The 17,585-nt window shown below is 37.7% G+C and overlaps 1 protein-coding gene across 1 annotated transcript in view; it reads right to left on the bottom strand.

Moving 5' to 3' along the window:
- The window catches only part of phlpp2 (PH domain and leucine rich repeat protein phosphatase 2), a 64,098-nt gene that overhangs the window by 4,254 nt on the left and 42,259 nt on the right, over nucleotides 1-17,585 (bottom strand). The window contains exons 7-17 of the mRNA XM_079865452.1: nucleotides 16,725-16,871; nucleotides 13,394-13,624; nucleotides 10,268-10,470; nucleotides 10,119-10,179; nucleotides 9,584-9,679; nucleotides 7,297-7,452; nucleotides 3,941-4,141; nucleotides 3,683-3,845; nucleotides 2,484-2,614; nucleotides 2,263-2,376; nucleotides 313-507 (exon numbers count right to left, since the gene is read on the bottom strand). Coding sequence (XP_079721578.1) covers nucleotides 313-507; nucleotides 2,263-2,376; nucleotides 2,484-2,614; nucleotides 3,683-3,845; nucleotides 3,941-4,141; nucleotides 7,297-7,452; nucleotides 9,584-9,679; nucleotides 10,119-10,179; nucleotides 10,268-10,470; nucleotides 13,394-13,624; nucleotides 16,725-16,871 — 1,698 coding nt within the window. The remainder of the gene's footprint in view (nucleotides 1-312; nucleotides 508-2,262; nucleotides 2,377-2,483; nucleotides 2,615-3,682; nucleotides 3,846-3,940; nucleotides 4,142-7,296; nucleotides 7,453-9,583; nucleotides 9,680-10,118; nucleotides 10,180-10,267; nucleotides 10,471-13,393; nucleotides 13,625-16,724; nucleotides 16,872-17,585) is intronic.

Here is a 17,585-nt window from a genome sequence, read left to right as displayed (position 1 = left end):
CTACTGAAATTACTTATGCAAGAAGAAAGAGATCACAGAGTAACAAGAAAGTAGCACAGTGTAAGCACAATGGTCGATTATATAGTTTAGTGGTCATTATACAAATATATTTGAATGCAACATGTCATGTCATGTCTGACCAATCAGAATCAAGTATTCAAGAGAGCTACTGTATATAATAATGTTTGTTCTTCACTTAGAAATTCATACCAAGTGACAAGCTATCAAGTGTTATCAATTATTGTACAAGCAAGGTGAAGCATACAAATTATCAAATCATGCTTAATCAAAAAATGTGTGTGCAAAACACACCTATGAGAGGTAAGGAAAGTGTTGCACATGTATACACTATCCACACTGGAGTGCTGTATCTCCTCTGCCAATACATCTCCCATGGTGCACTGCAGTAACCTGGAAACTTCCTCATTACGGTCACCATCAAAAATCCCATAAGCAGCCTCTGGACTGTCCCCGAAGCGGTCCACAGCCAGCACAGACACACACAACCTGAAGGTAAAACACAAGATTTCAGTGGAACAAATTCTCTTCATGACAACAACACCCATCACATTACAAACACATTTCATTGACTGGTAATGGATACACCTATATAGGTACATACACAAACTCACTCTACCTGACAAACACACAAAAGTGGCCCCCCTTGGTGGATATAGAGTACAGAAAGAGGATTCGATATTTGAGACTGACTGCTTTCAAACTGTGGAGGTAATGCCCTTCGCAGGGGGAGCCAAGCACACTGATGTCACATTAAACATGTAGAAACAAGATCTTTAAGCCTATGGGAAGCATTCTGCATTTAAACCAGCCCCCCTGCTGCGTCTTTCCACCTGGTAACGAAATCTTCTGCGAAAACCAACGCTATGATTATTCTGAGAATGCCAGCTATTTTATGCCACCCAAGTATTTCTTTGTACGTTAATTAGTTGGCTCAAAGCCACATTTCTGATATGGCAAAATATATGGGGCCAGAATCCTGAAAAATGTAAAAAATCCTGGGGCTGGATTCGTGAAAATTACCATAATAATTATAAGCATGCACACTATTTTTGTTGAGACTGGCTTGACGGAAGTTCAACACTCTGCGTCCATATTTAAAGGGATAGTTCACGCAAAAATGAAAATTCTGTCATCATTTACTCACCCTAAAGTTGTTCCAAACCTATGAGTTTCTTTCTTCTGTTGAACACAAAATATATTTTAAAGAATGTTAGCATTCAAACAGTTGACGATTGCCATTGACTTCCATAGTAGGAAAAAAATACAATGGAAGTCAATGGGTGCCGTCAACTGTCTGAATACTAATGTAACCCCTCTCACCCGGGTCCTTCACACCCCGCTCCGTGCGGGTCTCGAACCCGGGTCTCCGGCATGAGAGTCAGGCGCTCTAACAAGGAGGCTAAAGACTGCAGCCTCTAGCGTCTGTCGCTAGGTTTACTGCACAGCAACTACTAGCTGGCCTTCGTTACACTAACATTCTTTAAAATATCTTCTTTTGTGTTCAACAGAAGAAAGAAACTCGTACAGGTTTGGAACAAATTGAGGGTGAGTAAATTATGACAGAATTTTAATTTTTGGGTGAACTATTCCTTTAACTCATTTTTGAAATCCAAAAAAAATTCATGTCTCGCAAAATTCTGCTTACTTTTGCACATCCATAGTAATATGTATTATATATGTAGCTAGTCTTATGTTATAAAGCTTCACATTTGAAATAATCGTACCTCTGGTGTGAGTGAGTGGAGGCAGGGCTAATTTGTATATTCATAGAACCGCATATACTAAATGAGGCAAGGGTGTAGAGTTACATGCTATTTTAAGGCATGACAAAAAAAAACATTTAAATATGTAATTTTGGTGATCAAATATGAGTTTTAATGGATAAAATTATTGAATACAGGGGGATTTTAAGAATATTTCGGCCCCTGATTCACTCTGGCCAAAAAAACGCCCACTTGGACAGGAAAGGTTTGTCTGACTGGCAGACAAAACAACCAACCTAATTTTTTGTTTTGCTTTTCCACAATATTTAGGGACTAGATAATAAGTATTTGATTAGACCGCAATGAAAAAAATTAATAAAAAATTATGCCTTCAGACCCTGAAGTCTCACTGCAGCCAATATATCCTCAATATATAATAGAGAATTGGAGGTTGAGGATGGCATTCTGGAGCTTCCTTTAACCAGACACACTCATTCTTTCCAAATCTTTGACTCTCATGTCTCCAGATATTGCTCACTTGTTTCTTTGACCACACATTTCCGCGTAACCATGATCCCAAAGGTTGGACGTGCCCTGTGCGTCTCCTGTTGTCACGGCTGGCTTCTGGTCCAGCTTCAATGTACTTATGTGACTGGAAGAGAGAAGGACACAGACAAGTGGGAGTGATAAAGACATAGAACAATTATCCACCTGGGTCAGAGTTCATCAGCTGCGTAATGAGTGTTTGTAGCACCTCACCTGAAGAGGTTGAGCGTTTTATGCTCCAACATGAGGTTACTGTTGCCGGTCAGGTCCAGCTCTTGCAGTGTGGAAGGCATAGAGTCTGACAACAGGATTTCCGTCTGCTCATTACAGCTCACATCTACCAGCTACACAAAGAGCAGCAAACTTAATGTAACATGATGTGTGTAACAAACGACAGCCCAAAACAAAGAATATTTGGTTGGATTTGGGGACATAAACAATTACATTTTGCCAGACTTAACCAAGTAAGTTTTTTAAATAGTGCCATTTTCACAATTATAGATTATAAATATTGGGGGGGAACATAATATAAAAAACAATTTATAAAAGTATAAATCACAATAAATATCAAAATGATACATGTAAACCTTAGAAACAATTTATAAAAGTATAAATCACAATAAATATCAAAATGATACATGTAAACCTTAGAAACATTAAATCAAAATTTAAGTTTAGAAGTTCTGTGAAGCATTACTATTTTGCATGTTTTTACCATTTCTATGTAGATTTAGCATTTAATATTAAAAATATATTACAATAGAAAACAGTTCTTTCAAATTGTAATAATATTTCACGGTTACACTTTATTTTAAGGTGTCATTGTTACAATGTAATTATACATTTAAGTACTGAGTAATAATAATTGACAACATGTACTTACTATAGGATTAGGATTTAGTTGAGGGTTAGTTGCATGTAATTATGCATAATTTACTGTTATTACTATATGTAACATATGTAACAAGGACACTGTAAAATAAAGTGTTACCTATTTCACAATCAACTAAATGCAGCCTTGGGTAGCATATGAGACTTCTTTAAAAAACATTAAAAAAAAAATCTTAATTATTCCAAACTTTTGACCGGTAGTGTATGTAAATGTCTATTTAAGACTTGCATTTAAAACTTGGATTTAAATATTTTTAAATGTATGTAGTTTTATTCAAATATTTGCATATCAACTATAATTTATCTCTATAAACATTGATGATACCTAATAAAAAAAAAATTTTTGTGACCTAAATTGCAGCAATTGTCTATCCATACACTTAAAATCGGATCTTTTTTCTGCTTTCCATTTGTTCCTGCCACCTGTTGACACTGTGGTTGACCCTTTAGATCCTTTACAATATTTATGGCCAGGCTTTCACATGCCCTGGTCATCATATGTCACCCAAACGCACACTGACCTTGATCTCGGGGAGGCTGAGGACCTCTGGGAACACGCTGATATGGTTGGAGTGGGCGATGAGGGTGTGCAGTCTCTTGCAGCTGGACACAGTGGAGGGGATCGTTTTCAGCTTGTTCCCACTCAGATTCAACTCCTCCAGTACCTCCAGTTTACTGAGTTTGCTGAAAACAAAACAAAGGGTGATTTATACAGATATAATCATTGATCTTTTTTGAATGATGTAGATGGAAATATACTAGTAGTGAAGTATAGGTACCTAGCAGGGAAGGACAGCAGTTGGTTATAAGCCATATGCAAGACCCGCAGGTTCTGATGCCCCACCAGTAGAGCAGCGCAGTTCTCATTCAGGTTGTTTCCTGTGACATAGAGTTCCTGCAGGGTGCTGAGGCTCTCCTCTGATTGGCTGCTTGGCGGAATTGTCTCCAGTGCATTGGCAGACACATTCAGATACTTTAAACTAGTAGACGAAAAGAAAAAGGAAAGGCAATTTGGTGAATATTGCTTTTTGTTTCATTTAAAAAGCAATGTTGATAAAACAAAACATCATCTTGGATATAACCAAAGCCTCTGAGTTGCAGTACATCTTTCAGCATTAGAGATGCTTAATGGCTGACAAGTAAATTAACCCACAGGAAATGGAAGAGCTGCGAGCGCTTCTGGCTCATATTACTGTGTCTCATTGAGCCATATCTTCCTTTACACATCCAGTCTTTGTAGAAGCATGTCACTTTATGCACTTATACTGTGTATATACAGTGTTGGGCTCGTTACTCAAAAAAAAAAAAAAAAAAAAAAAAAAAAAATTATATATATATATATACACACAAAATTCTGACTTTGCATATGCACCTCTTTGTGAATGTTAGGGTAGCCTTTATTTAAATTATATTTATAGACTATATTTAAATAGCCCGCCTTTTTGGCAGAGGCTATTTACACTAACTCCGCCCACTGACACCTGGTTAGGCCAGATAAATTGACAGAAGACGCTGCATTGCCAACAGTAGCAATAGTGTAGGGGTAAGGCGGTGGGGCAGAACATTTTTACACAAATCGACCTGAGTTCGAATGCGTCTTTTGCCGAACTCGCTCTACTCCTTTTCTCCATCACATCTCAGATCAGAAAGGTATTTATTTTCCAAAAAATTAAGAAAATATTCGAAAAGTGGAAATAAAGTGTCTAACGTGCGTTTAATAATAAAATATTTATTGGTTATGGTTAAGAGTGGGTCTAGGGAGGGCTTTACTGTCCCAATAATGTGGCATCCATTTAATAATTTTAATAAATATAATCATTTACACTGTTATTATTGCACACCGTTTAATGTACAACACTGTGGTGCAAATTATATCTGCCACTATATTTATCAGTATAAATAACATCTAACTACTATTTAAACTTATTGCAAAGAAAATAGTCATATTTTTACATAGTGTAAATACAATCTATCTCTATTAGCACTTAATGCAAATAGCCGCTGCCTTAAATTATTTATATCGTATTACTTAAAACAGAATCGTAATTTCTATTAATTTTCCACTGAATTATGCAATCTGTTGAGCATATTAGCTTCCAGCACTGTCTCCCTGTGTTTTCACTTCCGCGATTGCTGTAATGATTCAAGAGGAAAACCAAATAATTCATAACCCGCCTGTCTCTTCCGATGACAAACTTCCACTACACTTACGCATTCTGTTCCACACATACCAAAGGAACGTTTCTACACATTAAAAAACAACATACAATTACGACAGCATATGATTTGTATGTGATTTTCATGTGATTTGGGCTATTTTTATAAGAAGAAAACATGTTTACATGAGAAATGCTACGCAGGTGTAGCGATTAGCTTAATCTTAAATGCTACAAATAACATTTTTGCCTCCTCATATGACCAAAATCCACATTAGATCGCAAACAGAAGTTATTACAAGCACTCGATGGTGGTTTACAGTGAGTTTTTGGTAAAAGCGTAGTATTAATCTCATAGATTCTCGTGTGTAGCTTGATGCTAATTGTAGCAATTCACCTGTTAGCCAGATACGATTAAATTTCATGATGTATTTTGACAAAAGAATTCATGTATGGTCGTAAGAAAAAATTTAGTTTTGTTTTCTTGAAAGATTTTTGATAATAGGTGGGCATGATGTATATCTTATAAAAAATATAAATCATATATATATAAAAATACACAGAAATATTTGCATACATATACTGTATATATTTATATATAATTTATATTATATATAAATATAATTTTTTTATATATATATATATATATTATACAAAAATCAACATTTTTCTTAATTTATATTATATATAAATATAATTTATTTATATATATATATTATACAAAAATCAACATTTTTCTTAAATATATACAACATGCATGTGTGTGTATTTATATATACAAAATAATTATACACAGTACACACACATATATTATGTAAACACAAACTTTTATTTTGGATGCGATTAAACGCGATTAATCTTTTGACAGCCCTAATATATATATATATATATATATATATATATATATATATATATATACTGTGTGTAAAGGAATAGTTCCCAAAAATGAAAATCATCCCATAATTTACTACTAATTCTCTCTCTCTCTCTCTCTCTCTCTCTAGTATATATATATATATATATATATGATTTGAATAGACATTTACATTTATTCAAAAGTTTGGAATAATTAAGATTTTTACTAACTAAAGAGAGAGAGAGAGAGAGAGAGAGAGAGAGAGAGAGAGAGAGAGAGAGAGAGAGAGAGAGTGTGAGAGAATTAGTATATATATATATATATATATATATATATATATATATATATATATATATATATATATATATATATATACATATACTGTGTGTGTACATATATATATATATACTGTGTATAGATAGATAGATAGATAGATAGATAGATAGATAGATAGATAGATAGATAGATAGATAGATAGATAGATAGATAGATAGATAGAGAGAGAAAGAGAGAGAGAATTAGTAGTAAAGTATGGGATGATTTTCATTTTTGGGAACTATTCCTTTAATTAAATTTTTTTCCACGAGTCTGATAAACACTGCTCTGATTAAATTATAAATAATATGATCTGATATTTAATTAAAAAGATTCTGCCCAATTGAATAACTTCAAATATATTTGGATACTTTTTGTTAGTAGCTTGACTCTAGTTTAACTACTTTGACACTGTAGCTACAAGTTATTTAAAGTAGCTTCTGCAACTCTGAGTATATATCTGTAATATCTTCCGCAGACAATATATATAGCGAAAGAGAAGTTTCCAGAGAATTCCCTGGTTTGATAAGTTCCAGTAAAAGGCTAGGAGGTCTAATGAAGATCTCAAGCAGCAGGGCTAAAGGTCCACAGAGCAGAGAGAGACACAGCTGCAGCTAGCACTGCACCTGTCACATGAAGAAATTGCAAGAAAAAGAGGAAAAACATTAGGAAAACGGAGAGAGAGAGAGAGAGAGAGAGAGAGAGAGAGAGAGAGAGAGAGAGAGAGAGAGAGAGAGAGAGAGAGAGAGAAAGCACAGCCCAGAGAGTAAGAGGAACAGAGAGAGGACAGAAGGAGGGAGTGACCTACTTTAAGGCCTTGTAGAAGAAGCTCTCTGGCAGTTCTCGCAGCTTGTTGTGCTGCAGGTCGAGTGTTTCCAGTGGGATGTGGTCAAGCAGGTCAGCCAGTCTCTCCAACCTATTGTTTCCAGCCAGCAGTTTACGCAGACTCAGACTGCTAAGAAGTCTGAAAGCAAGGAGGGATAGAGAAAGAACGAGATGAGAGAAAAAAAACACTGTGACACTGTTAACATATTCAGTCTTAAATGAGGGTAGAAACTCAAAAAAGCATCAATGCCTAGACACCTTCAAAGGAATATTTCGTCCAATAATTAAAATTCTAACTATTTATTCATCATAATTTAATTACAAACTCATTTGCTATATTTTGTTTCTGCGGAATAAAAAAGGAGATTTTTTTTTTAAAAATTTCAATTTGCGTTTTTTAAAGGGGGGGTACAATGGTGTTTCATGTATTCAGAGTTGTTTACAGTGTTAAAGAGATGGATTCTCATGCTTAACATGGCCAAAGTTTTTAAAAAATATTTTGGACGAATAACGGAGAATTTCTGTGCCGAAAATCTTACTTCCGGGTTGGTACAAGTTTCGGCTGGTTTTTTTTAGATCGTGGATCTAATGACGTAGACCAGAGTGGAACTCCTTATATGAGCATATACGGAAAAGCGCGCCCGCGCACACGCCGACCAGAGGAGAGCGAGACCGCGCACATCAACGCGCTTCAACAGGAAATCATCGGCAGCGCTGCATAGTGTCTCCAAAGTGTGTTTTTGGATGTGAGGGAAAGCTTACCATGTTCAGCTTCCCAAAGAACCCAGCGTTAGGAACAGTGGATGCAACGATGAATGTTTTATAAACAAAGCCCAGATCGACGGATTCTCTCTATGGCTCTGGCTTCGCCCACACGGCCCGCCTCCAGACGCTCGGTTTTTTCCGGAAAGACTCGGTACAGCTTATCTTTCTTTTATAAATATAATAAAACTAAAGACTTTTTGGAGATATGAAGGATGCAATACTACTCTATAGGTACTCAAGATTAACAGGAGATTGAGTGAAAATGAGCATTTCACCCCCCCTTTAATTTTTTTTCCTGATAAAAATCGTGATTGAGATGTAATATGCAATTTTTATAAATAAATAAAAGGTTACTGGAGGTTTGCTGCGCTTGTTTGCAGGGCTGTAGAATTTGTCCGCGATTATATCAATATGTACTAATAAAAATTGTACACTAAAATAAAAATAATATTACTACATTAAAATATTAAACAAAATAAAGAAATATTACTATTGTAATAATAATTCAGTGTGAAATAAAAAAGTTTCAATACAACAACTGTAAAAATATTAACTTCTTCATTTTCAAACGATAAACCATCAAGCTTTTATTTCGGCAAAAGATCACACGGAGGTCTTAAATCTTGTCTTTTGCTCGACAACAAATGTTCGACTCGCATTTCCAAAGAAATTATTCGATTAATCGATTAATCGTGCAGCCCTAATATACATGTACAACTGAAAGTCTTCTGAAGACAAACAATAGTATTGTGTGAGCAACAGACACAACATTAAGAAATTATTCACTTAAATATAATTTAAAATATTATTTACACCTATAATTTGACCAGGTTTGACATTAGGTTCTTGTATTCGTTGTAACCAAAAACTGGCAAGCTAGATCAATTTTGCAATGAAGAATGATATTTGACAGCTGTAACTAAAGATTGTTTCTGTTTACTCACGATATAAGGAAAATACAACCACAGTACGAATTTGCAATGACACGAGGCTGAGTACATAACAACCCAATTCTCCTTTAAGATGAACTATTTCTTTAAAACCCCAACACAGCATTTCCATGCGAGGCAAAGAGTGCAACACTCACAGTCTCAAATGGGACACAAACTTCAAGCCGCATATTATCTCATTTGTGCACGGCTTTTAGCTCTTTCAGATGCAAATGCCGGAATGTTAATGTGGAATTAGCTGTGAAATGGTGCTTTCATCTGCTTGGCGTTTACATCACTCTGCTTTGAGACAGCAGAGTGGCCACATCAAGCGTCTGCTGATGAACGCTGTCCCATTTCTATTCAGATCCACCGTCTGGCCAGAGAGTCGCTTAACCGACATCATTCAAATCAAACGGGCAATTTTTGTTGAATAAATAAGTACAAAATGCTGACATTAAGATTCTGAGATGGGGGAGCAGTAGGACATTTTCTTTTTAGAGGGAAAATGCAAATGCAGTTTTATGAGGGTCTGAACACACACACACATACATGCATACACACAAATGCGCGCACCTGGCTGGGAGCTCAGACAGCAGATTATGGGAGACGTCCAGCACCTCAATCTTCCGGCTGTCACACACCCAGTCTGGCAGGTATTCCAGGAGATTCCTGCAGGAGGGAAGTGAATTAACTCCAGGCTAATTACATGAGAGCATTAGCATTGTACAAGAATGTGCGAGGTAAAGGACGTGACTGCTGCGCATTGAGCCTCTTGTAAATGAGCTGATGAACATTTGGTACCATTTGCATTACAATGTTGTAGTGCAAGTACACTAATAAATACAGAGCAGCGTTATTTTAGTATTATTTATCTCATCTCATTATAGTATTTCATATTATTTGAATTAGCTTTTATTTGAATTTTTTAAGTTATGTTTTAGTAATTGTGTTATGCACTTCTGGACCAATGGTCCAAAATGCTGCTGTTTAGTTTGTGCGGCATTTTTCGATTTAGTCTGGGCAGAAAAAATGACTTTTTCACAATTATTGATTAGGATACGGTATGCACAGATTACAGAATGAATATGTCAGTTCATTATATGCTTACCTTGATAGGTCCATATGTGTTAGTTGGTTGGGAACAGGGTAGATGTTCACCGTGGTCAGACCTAAGACAAATAACACAGTGATTATGATAATAATATAATGAAAATGTCTGTAAATCTTTTGGCGTCGAACATTTCTATTTGCACTCACGGTTGTTATTGGCGTGGAGTGTGCGCAGAGTGAAGCCGCTGAGCGTCAGGGATCCCAGCTGGTTTCGCTGACACTGCAGCGTCTCCAGACTGCAGAACGCGCTCAGGTCTAGAGAGGTCAACTGGTTGTCTCTCAGGTCAAGCTGGGTGAGATGTTTTACAGGCTCCAGAGTTTCACTTTTAACACAGCGGAGGCCATTTAACCTACAAACAAAAAGACAAGTCAGTTGCAAAGAATCCAAACAGCAAAAAGAAGTGAAGAATATAAACAGCAAAAATGCTGTATGTTGGTGGACAAAGAAATAAACATAATATCAGATGGAAGAGTGGAGCTTCAAGACACTGAACATTGAGAATATGTCCATGTTATCTTACATTAATAAATAGTTACATTTTAAGGTCAGTAAAAATGTTAGATACTGTACAGTATCTTTTGCTTGTGCAAACAAAAAAGCGACATTTCTTATGCAATAATGCAAATAATTCAATATTATTTAATATTACTATAATAAAAATCTTTCGAATGATAAGCACAAATTAACTAGTTAAAAAAAAACATTCATTTGAGTCATAGATTCTAGAGAGCATTTGATTGGATTGAAAAATCATCAAAATCATTTATCCATATTGGTGGAAGCGTGATAATGTAAGTTTTGAATGCTTATATCTTCTAAATGTGAATTTTGTCATTGTTTTGGAGCACACTAGCTTATACACTGAACAAAATTATAAACTTAACACTTTTGTTTTTGCCCTCATTTTTCATGAGCTGAACTCAAAGATCTAAGACTTTTTCTATGTACACAAAAGGCCTATTTCTCTCAAATAATCTGTCTAAATCTGTGTTAGTGAGCACTTCTCCTTTGCCGAGATAATCCATCCACCTCACAGGTGTGGTATATCAAGATGCTGATTAGACAGAATGATTATTGCACAGGTGTGTCTTAGGCTGGCCACAATAAAAGGCCACTTGTTTGATTTGTAAACAATATTTGAGAGAAATAGGCCTTTTGTGTATATAGAAAAAGTCTTAGATCTTTGAGTTCAGCTCATGAAAAATGGGGGCAAAAACAAAAGTGTTGCGTTTATAATTTTGTTCAGTATAGATAACAGTAAGGCTAACATATTCATACTATAAAAGCCCCAAAAAACTTTTGTTTTTGCCCCCATTTTTCATACTCGGCTACCCGTTACGAGAGACGCCACACAGTTCGCTAATGACACATCCAAATGATAAGGGCATTAAACCTTTCTGTTTCTCGCAGCCTCCCATGAACTCACATCTGCTGTTTGCACACTTTCTGCCCGTGAGATCGGTGTATGTGAGGAATCTGAGTGGCGACTCGTGTCAAGTGCAGTGGGATAATCCATCAGAAAAACTCTGAGCTTGTTCAGGTGACAGACGCCTCCCTCTTTCCCGTTTCAGACCCCGCGTGAGTTCTCACCACAGCTCAGCTCTGGCTGGATTTCTAATCCACAGCAGGTGCAGTCAGGACCCAGAAAATCCACAAACCTCAGTCTGTTTCACTCAGGTGAGTCACAGACTGTGAGCTGTGATCAAAACCACAGGCTGTTTAAAAATGACTTTATGAGAAGAGCAAATGTGACTTAGTTAGCGACAGGGCAGTCTAAACCTCAGACGACCGGTCCACAGACCGCCCACAGTCCGTTTACTAACCGTCTGATGCATTTTGCACTCAAAAATAGCAAACGCAGACCAAAATCAACATTTCCAACCTTTTATGAAATTGAAAGCAAGGGCACGCAGATTATGATTTATGTTATGATGATAAGTTATGTTAACAAGGGTTGATGCAATAACGCTTTTGAAGATAAAATAAGATGAAATAAATCACTAGATTTGTCAGTTTTCCAGATTAGTGACATATTTGTTGTTGGAAGAACTACTGTTCAAAAGTTTGGGGTTGATTAGATTTTTTTCCAAAATATATATTTTTTAAAGAAGTCTCTTATGTTCATCAAGCCATTTATTTGATCACAAATACAATAAAAAGTAATATTAATATTAAATATTATTGCAGTTTAAAATAATTGTATTCAAATATATTTTAAAAATTTCAGCATCATTACTCTAGTCTTCAGTGTCACATGATCCTTCAGAAATCATTTTAATATGCGGATTTGCTGCTCAAGGAACATTTCATATTGTTATAAATGTTGAACACAGTTGTGCTACTTAATATTTAATATTCTTAATAATTTGTTTTGAAAGAACATTCGAAAGAATAGCGTTTATTTGAAATAGATTTTTTTAAATAAAATTATAAAATGTCTTTCCTGTCACTTTTGATCCTTGTTTAATAAGCTTAATTTAATATATGAAAAAACCTTCCTGACCCCAAACTTTTGAACTGTAGTGTAGAAGCAGGTAAACTCTAAAGGCCCTTGCAAACTGAGTCTGAAATTCGCATCCGGAATTTTCGCACGTTAAAAAATAAATACGACCTCACGTTATGTCAATCACGCTTGCACACTGCCTCCGAAACTTTCATCCGTCATAAAAAAAATTCGGATCAGGTTCGATTTTCTGCGTTTTTCGCATCCGTAGCAAGCATTTTGAATGGTGTTTTGACAGGTCAGAGCCACCAAATCACGAATACGAAAATTTCTGACTCACTGTGCAAGGGCCTTAACTCTAATTTCCACATTTTGTTATCAGTGGAGAGTGCCAGGTCATTTTTTTTTTTAGCACCTATTATCTATTTGTGGTGTGATACAAAAACAGCAAACCGTGGCTGGATGCTTTATGTGTCAGACAGATGGGCATTTTCAAAATGGGCTTTTTTTTTTGCCAGAATAATCTACAAAGAGACCCAGATTTGAATGCTGTAGTCTGGCTGCGTGACTCTAGCGACAGGGCCACCTGTGAGAACAAATAGAGCTGTGCTGCTGTCAACTCTGTGATTTACTGATAGGTGATCTTATTACATTACTATTGTATATTGATCCTGCATTATGCATAAAGTCTGAGCTGAGAGTAATAACACACTGACAGGTGACAGACAGAAGAGAGAGAGAACGGAAGAACAGAAGGAGCCCGACAGTATGACGCACAAAGATAGATAGATGGAGAGAGAGAAAGAGGAAGATGTTTCTAATAGCTCACCGTAAATCAATACTCTTAATGTGACTCATTCGTAGCAGACTGCACAGATTCAGAGTCTCCACCCTGTTCCCAGCCATCGCCAGCTTGTCCAGGGCACAGAGTCGCTCCACCACGACGGGGATGTGAGGAAAACCGTTGAAGGAAAGTCCCAAGCTGCAGAGCTGCACGAGGCTGCCCAGCTCCTCTGGAAGAGAATCCAAGCGATTCCCATCCAAACACAGTGTCTGTAAGCTGAAGAGATAATAGTCTATGAAATAACAGCCAAACAGACTCGCTTTTAAGATATGGGAAATGACATGGGATGTGGTTACTATTAAAAATGCTGGTTTGTCAATACTGTTTATTTGTTAATATTTATAGCTGTGGGGGTTTAATAGTAAATAGCCTATTAGAAAATAAAGATTTACAACAAAAAAAATACTAATCAACAACTTATTTTTATTACATAGATGGAAAGCTTTGCCATCTTTTTAATTGCTTTATCCTTGCCCCAGATCCCAACCTTTTGTCCACAATAGTGGACTACAATACCACTTACAGTTATGCTATATTATAACTAGATTTCTTATGCGAACCATATTTCTTATGTGCATATATGCTATTATTAATAAATGTAATTGTTTATTGAACACTGGTGTCTTTTTTGTTCATATTTCTATGCCTAAAAACATCTCCCCCTTAACTGTGGTAAAATTACCAGAATGCATTATATTTATATATAAGAATTCATGGCCTCTTGTATAATGTTGCTTTAATAAATGAACCATTATATTATATTATTATGCAGAATGCATGGCCACACATAGAATGTTGCTTTAATAAATGAACATATATGAATGATAATATAATATAATATGATGTAATATAATGTAATGTAACTGTAACGTATATGTTCTGTTTTTTTTTTTCACTCTGTTCCTGTTTTTCTGAGTTCCTAGTTAGCTTCCCCATTTGTTAATTTGTTTCCTTACTCCTTAATTTCCACACACCTGTTCTGTTTCTATTTGATTACGTTCTCTGTGTATTTAAACCCTGAGTTCTGTCTGTTCATTGTTCCGTCAGTTTAACGTGGTTGTGCCAATTTATTTCTCCTACAATCTCCTGTGTATTCCCAGTTCGGATTTATTAAAGATGATTTTTGTTCCTGAATTCCTGCGTTATGCGCTTCAGTACAGTCATAGCCGTTAGTTATTTCCCCCTTCGCCTGCATGTTTGAGTTCTCATTAGTCTCCAAAGTTACTGATTGATTAGTTATTCTGTTCAGATGTGTCCTGATTACTTCCCTTTTGCCTCATGCATTTATATCCTGAGTTTCTGTCTGTTCCTTTGTCCGTTCTCGTTTATTCAAATGGCCACAGCTACCCGTTATAGAAGGACGGACCCTGATATTGAGTATATTTAATCAAAATAGACTTACCAGTGGTGAACCTGGTATTTGGGCTGGATACTCCAGCACGAAGGACTTCCCCTTACAGCCCGCGACCCAGAGCCCAACCAGCAATCACCCTGCCGCGATCCAAGAGCCATCGCTCCTGAGCCTGAGCCTCAAAACGCGTCTGACCAGATGCGAGTGCCGGCAACGTCGCCCGTCCTCTATAATTCTCCTGTGCTTCCAGTATGCCCTCCCAACCTTCCTCTCCCGCCTCCTCTTCAGACCTCAGCCTGTCCCTCTGGTCAGTTTCCGATGTCCCCCGTCAGCCCCTCGGCCTCTCCACTACCTCCTCTCAGTGGTGTGGATCCAACTCAGGACAGCCGTTTACCAGTGCCGCCTGAATGTATGGATCCCCTGGCTCCACCTCCAGTCGTTGTTCCTGCCGCTCTACCTCGTCCTGTCGTCCAGGCTCCTCCTCTCCTCAGCTCCACCAGGGACTATCGACCTTTTGGCTTCACCGGGTTCCCTCGATCCTCTGGCACCACCTTGGTCGGATGTCGCCGCAACAACGCCAAGGACTTACGAGTCATACGCTATGCTCCGTCTCTCCACCCCTACGGCTCCGTCTGGCTCCACCCTACCGCTGGTTTCGCCTCAGCCCTCAGTCGCCCCGTCTCCGCCTCAGTCCTCCGGTACCCTGGCTCCCCCTCAGGGGATCATTGCTGCTGCTCCATCGTGGCCTCCGAAGCCTGCGATCTTTCTCTGGACCATCTGCTCTTCGTCTGCAAGTTGGGCTCCTCCACCATTGGCTCCGCCATCATCCATCGTCCGTATGGGGTCATGGCTCCTCCCTCCTTCGACTCCTCCAGGCTGAGCTCTGGGCTCACGTTGGCCTGTGTCTGATCCTGGTTCCTCATTTGCTCCTCCCACCGCCTGTGGCTGTTTCTGCCTGTATCTGCATCATAGGCCAGCCCTTCACCTGCTCCTTATCCTCCTCCAGAGCTCCCGCCCTCCCTCCTCAGTTGGACCCTACGCCGCGAGGACACGCCTCTCCATAGGGGGGCGGTGTCACATTCACGTTCAGTTTCTGTTGGTTATTTCCCTGTTTGCCTGCCTGTTTGAGTTCTCATTAGTCTCAGTTACTGATTGATTAGTTATTCTGTTCAGCTGTGTCCTGATTAATTCCCTTTTTTGCCTCATGTATTTATACCCTGAGTTTCTGTCTGTTCCTTTGTCCGTTCTCATTTATACAAGTGGCTGTGTATTCTGATTCTCCTGAGTTTTCCTAAGTGTTATATTAAAAGATAATATAATATAATATAATATAGCCTGATGCTGATAATTTTAAGGACACTAATATTGACAGATATGGTCAGCACTATCCAGTAAGATTCCACTGCAGGCTTCCTACATGCTCAGAGCACCTCATATAAGCTGAGCAGAGAGCAGTAAAACTAGGCTGATTTTTATGCTTGATTTAATCTGGTAGCGTAATATGCACGGCTGAACTTCATGCATTTTACTGGCTCATTTTGAAAGGGAAAAAGAACTTCGCTTGACAGGCTCTTTGGTACCACACTGACTGTAATTGCAGGAGCAGTGGTGCTATAAAGCACTGAATAATTTAAATACAATCATGCAAATCAAAGGATTATTTAGATTATAACCCATAATCACACTCATTATGTTGTGCAATGTTTTTCAAATGACCTACAAGGTCCTACATTTGTGCACTTACAAAAGTTGAGCTGATTACAAAAAGAGAAGCCATGTTGGCAATAACAAAAAGGATCAGTGACTTCAGAAATATAACTAAACAAGCACATATTTTCTCTTTTAGTTCAGCTACAAAAATAGCAACAAACAAACAACAGCATATTATTTGCAGGTAAAATCTGCCCAAAAGAGCAGCCGCAGATGGTGTGTTGTGCACAGTAAAGTCGTGTAATGTGCGCTGACCTCTGGAGGTTGTCGATGTGGGCCGGGATCGCACTGAGACCATTGCAGGACAGATAGAGCTCTGTCAGTGTCAGGATCTCACACACCGACTCCGGGAATACGCCCAGACCATTGTGAGAAAGGTTCAAGCTCTTCAGCTGGGCAAATCTGTGGAAATATTCAGTGCTCTTAATGGACAAGGTTATTTCCTGATGATAAGACTCTATCATGAGACATGAGAAACACTTATGCATAATGGACTTACAACAAATGCATTTAGAGAGCAAGCCGTTAGAAGAAGCCTGCCTAACTGTTTCTCTAAATGTACAGTATCTCACAAAAGTACACCCCTCACATTTCAGCAAACATTTTATTTTCATCTTCTCAAGAGAACATACTTTAGAAATGAAACTTGGATATATTTTAGAGTAGTCAATGTGCTGCTTGTATAGCAGTATATATTTACTGTCCTCTGAAAATAACTCAACATACAGCCATTATTGTCAAAATAGCTGGCAACAAAAGTGAGTACACCCTAAGTGATAATAGCTGTATGTTGTTTAACCATGCAAAGCCATATGTCCTATTCATCATTTTCATGTTTTTGTCTGCTTGACAGGACCATACAAATTTGTATCTTGTATAAGCAGTTCAAATTTGTGCTTTGAGTACAATTCTCTCATACTGACCACTGGATGTTCAATATGGCACCTCATGGCAAAGAACTCTCTAAGGATTTGAGAATTAGAATTGTTGCTCTCCACAAAGATGGCCTTAGGCTATAAGAAGATTGGTAACACCCTGAAACTGAGTTACAGTACAGGCCAGGGTCATACAGAGGTTTTCCAAGACGGGTTTCCACTTGGAACAGGCCTCGCGAGG

The sequence above is a fragment of the Squalius cephalus genome (genome assembly GCF_949319135.1).
Source record: "Squalius cephalus genome assembly, chromosome: 3".
Lineage (NCBI taxonomy): Eukaryota > Metazoa > Chordata > Actinopteri > Cypriniformes > Leuciscidae > Squalius > Squalius cephalus.
Note: the sequence above shows the minus strand (reverse complement) of the source record. Positions and strands in the feature narration are given on the sequence as shown.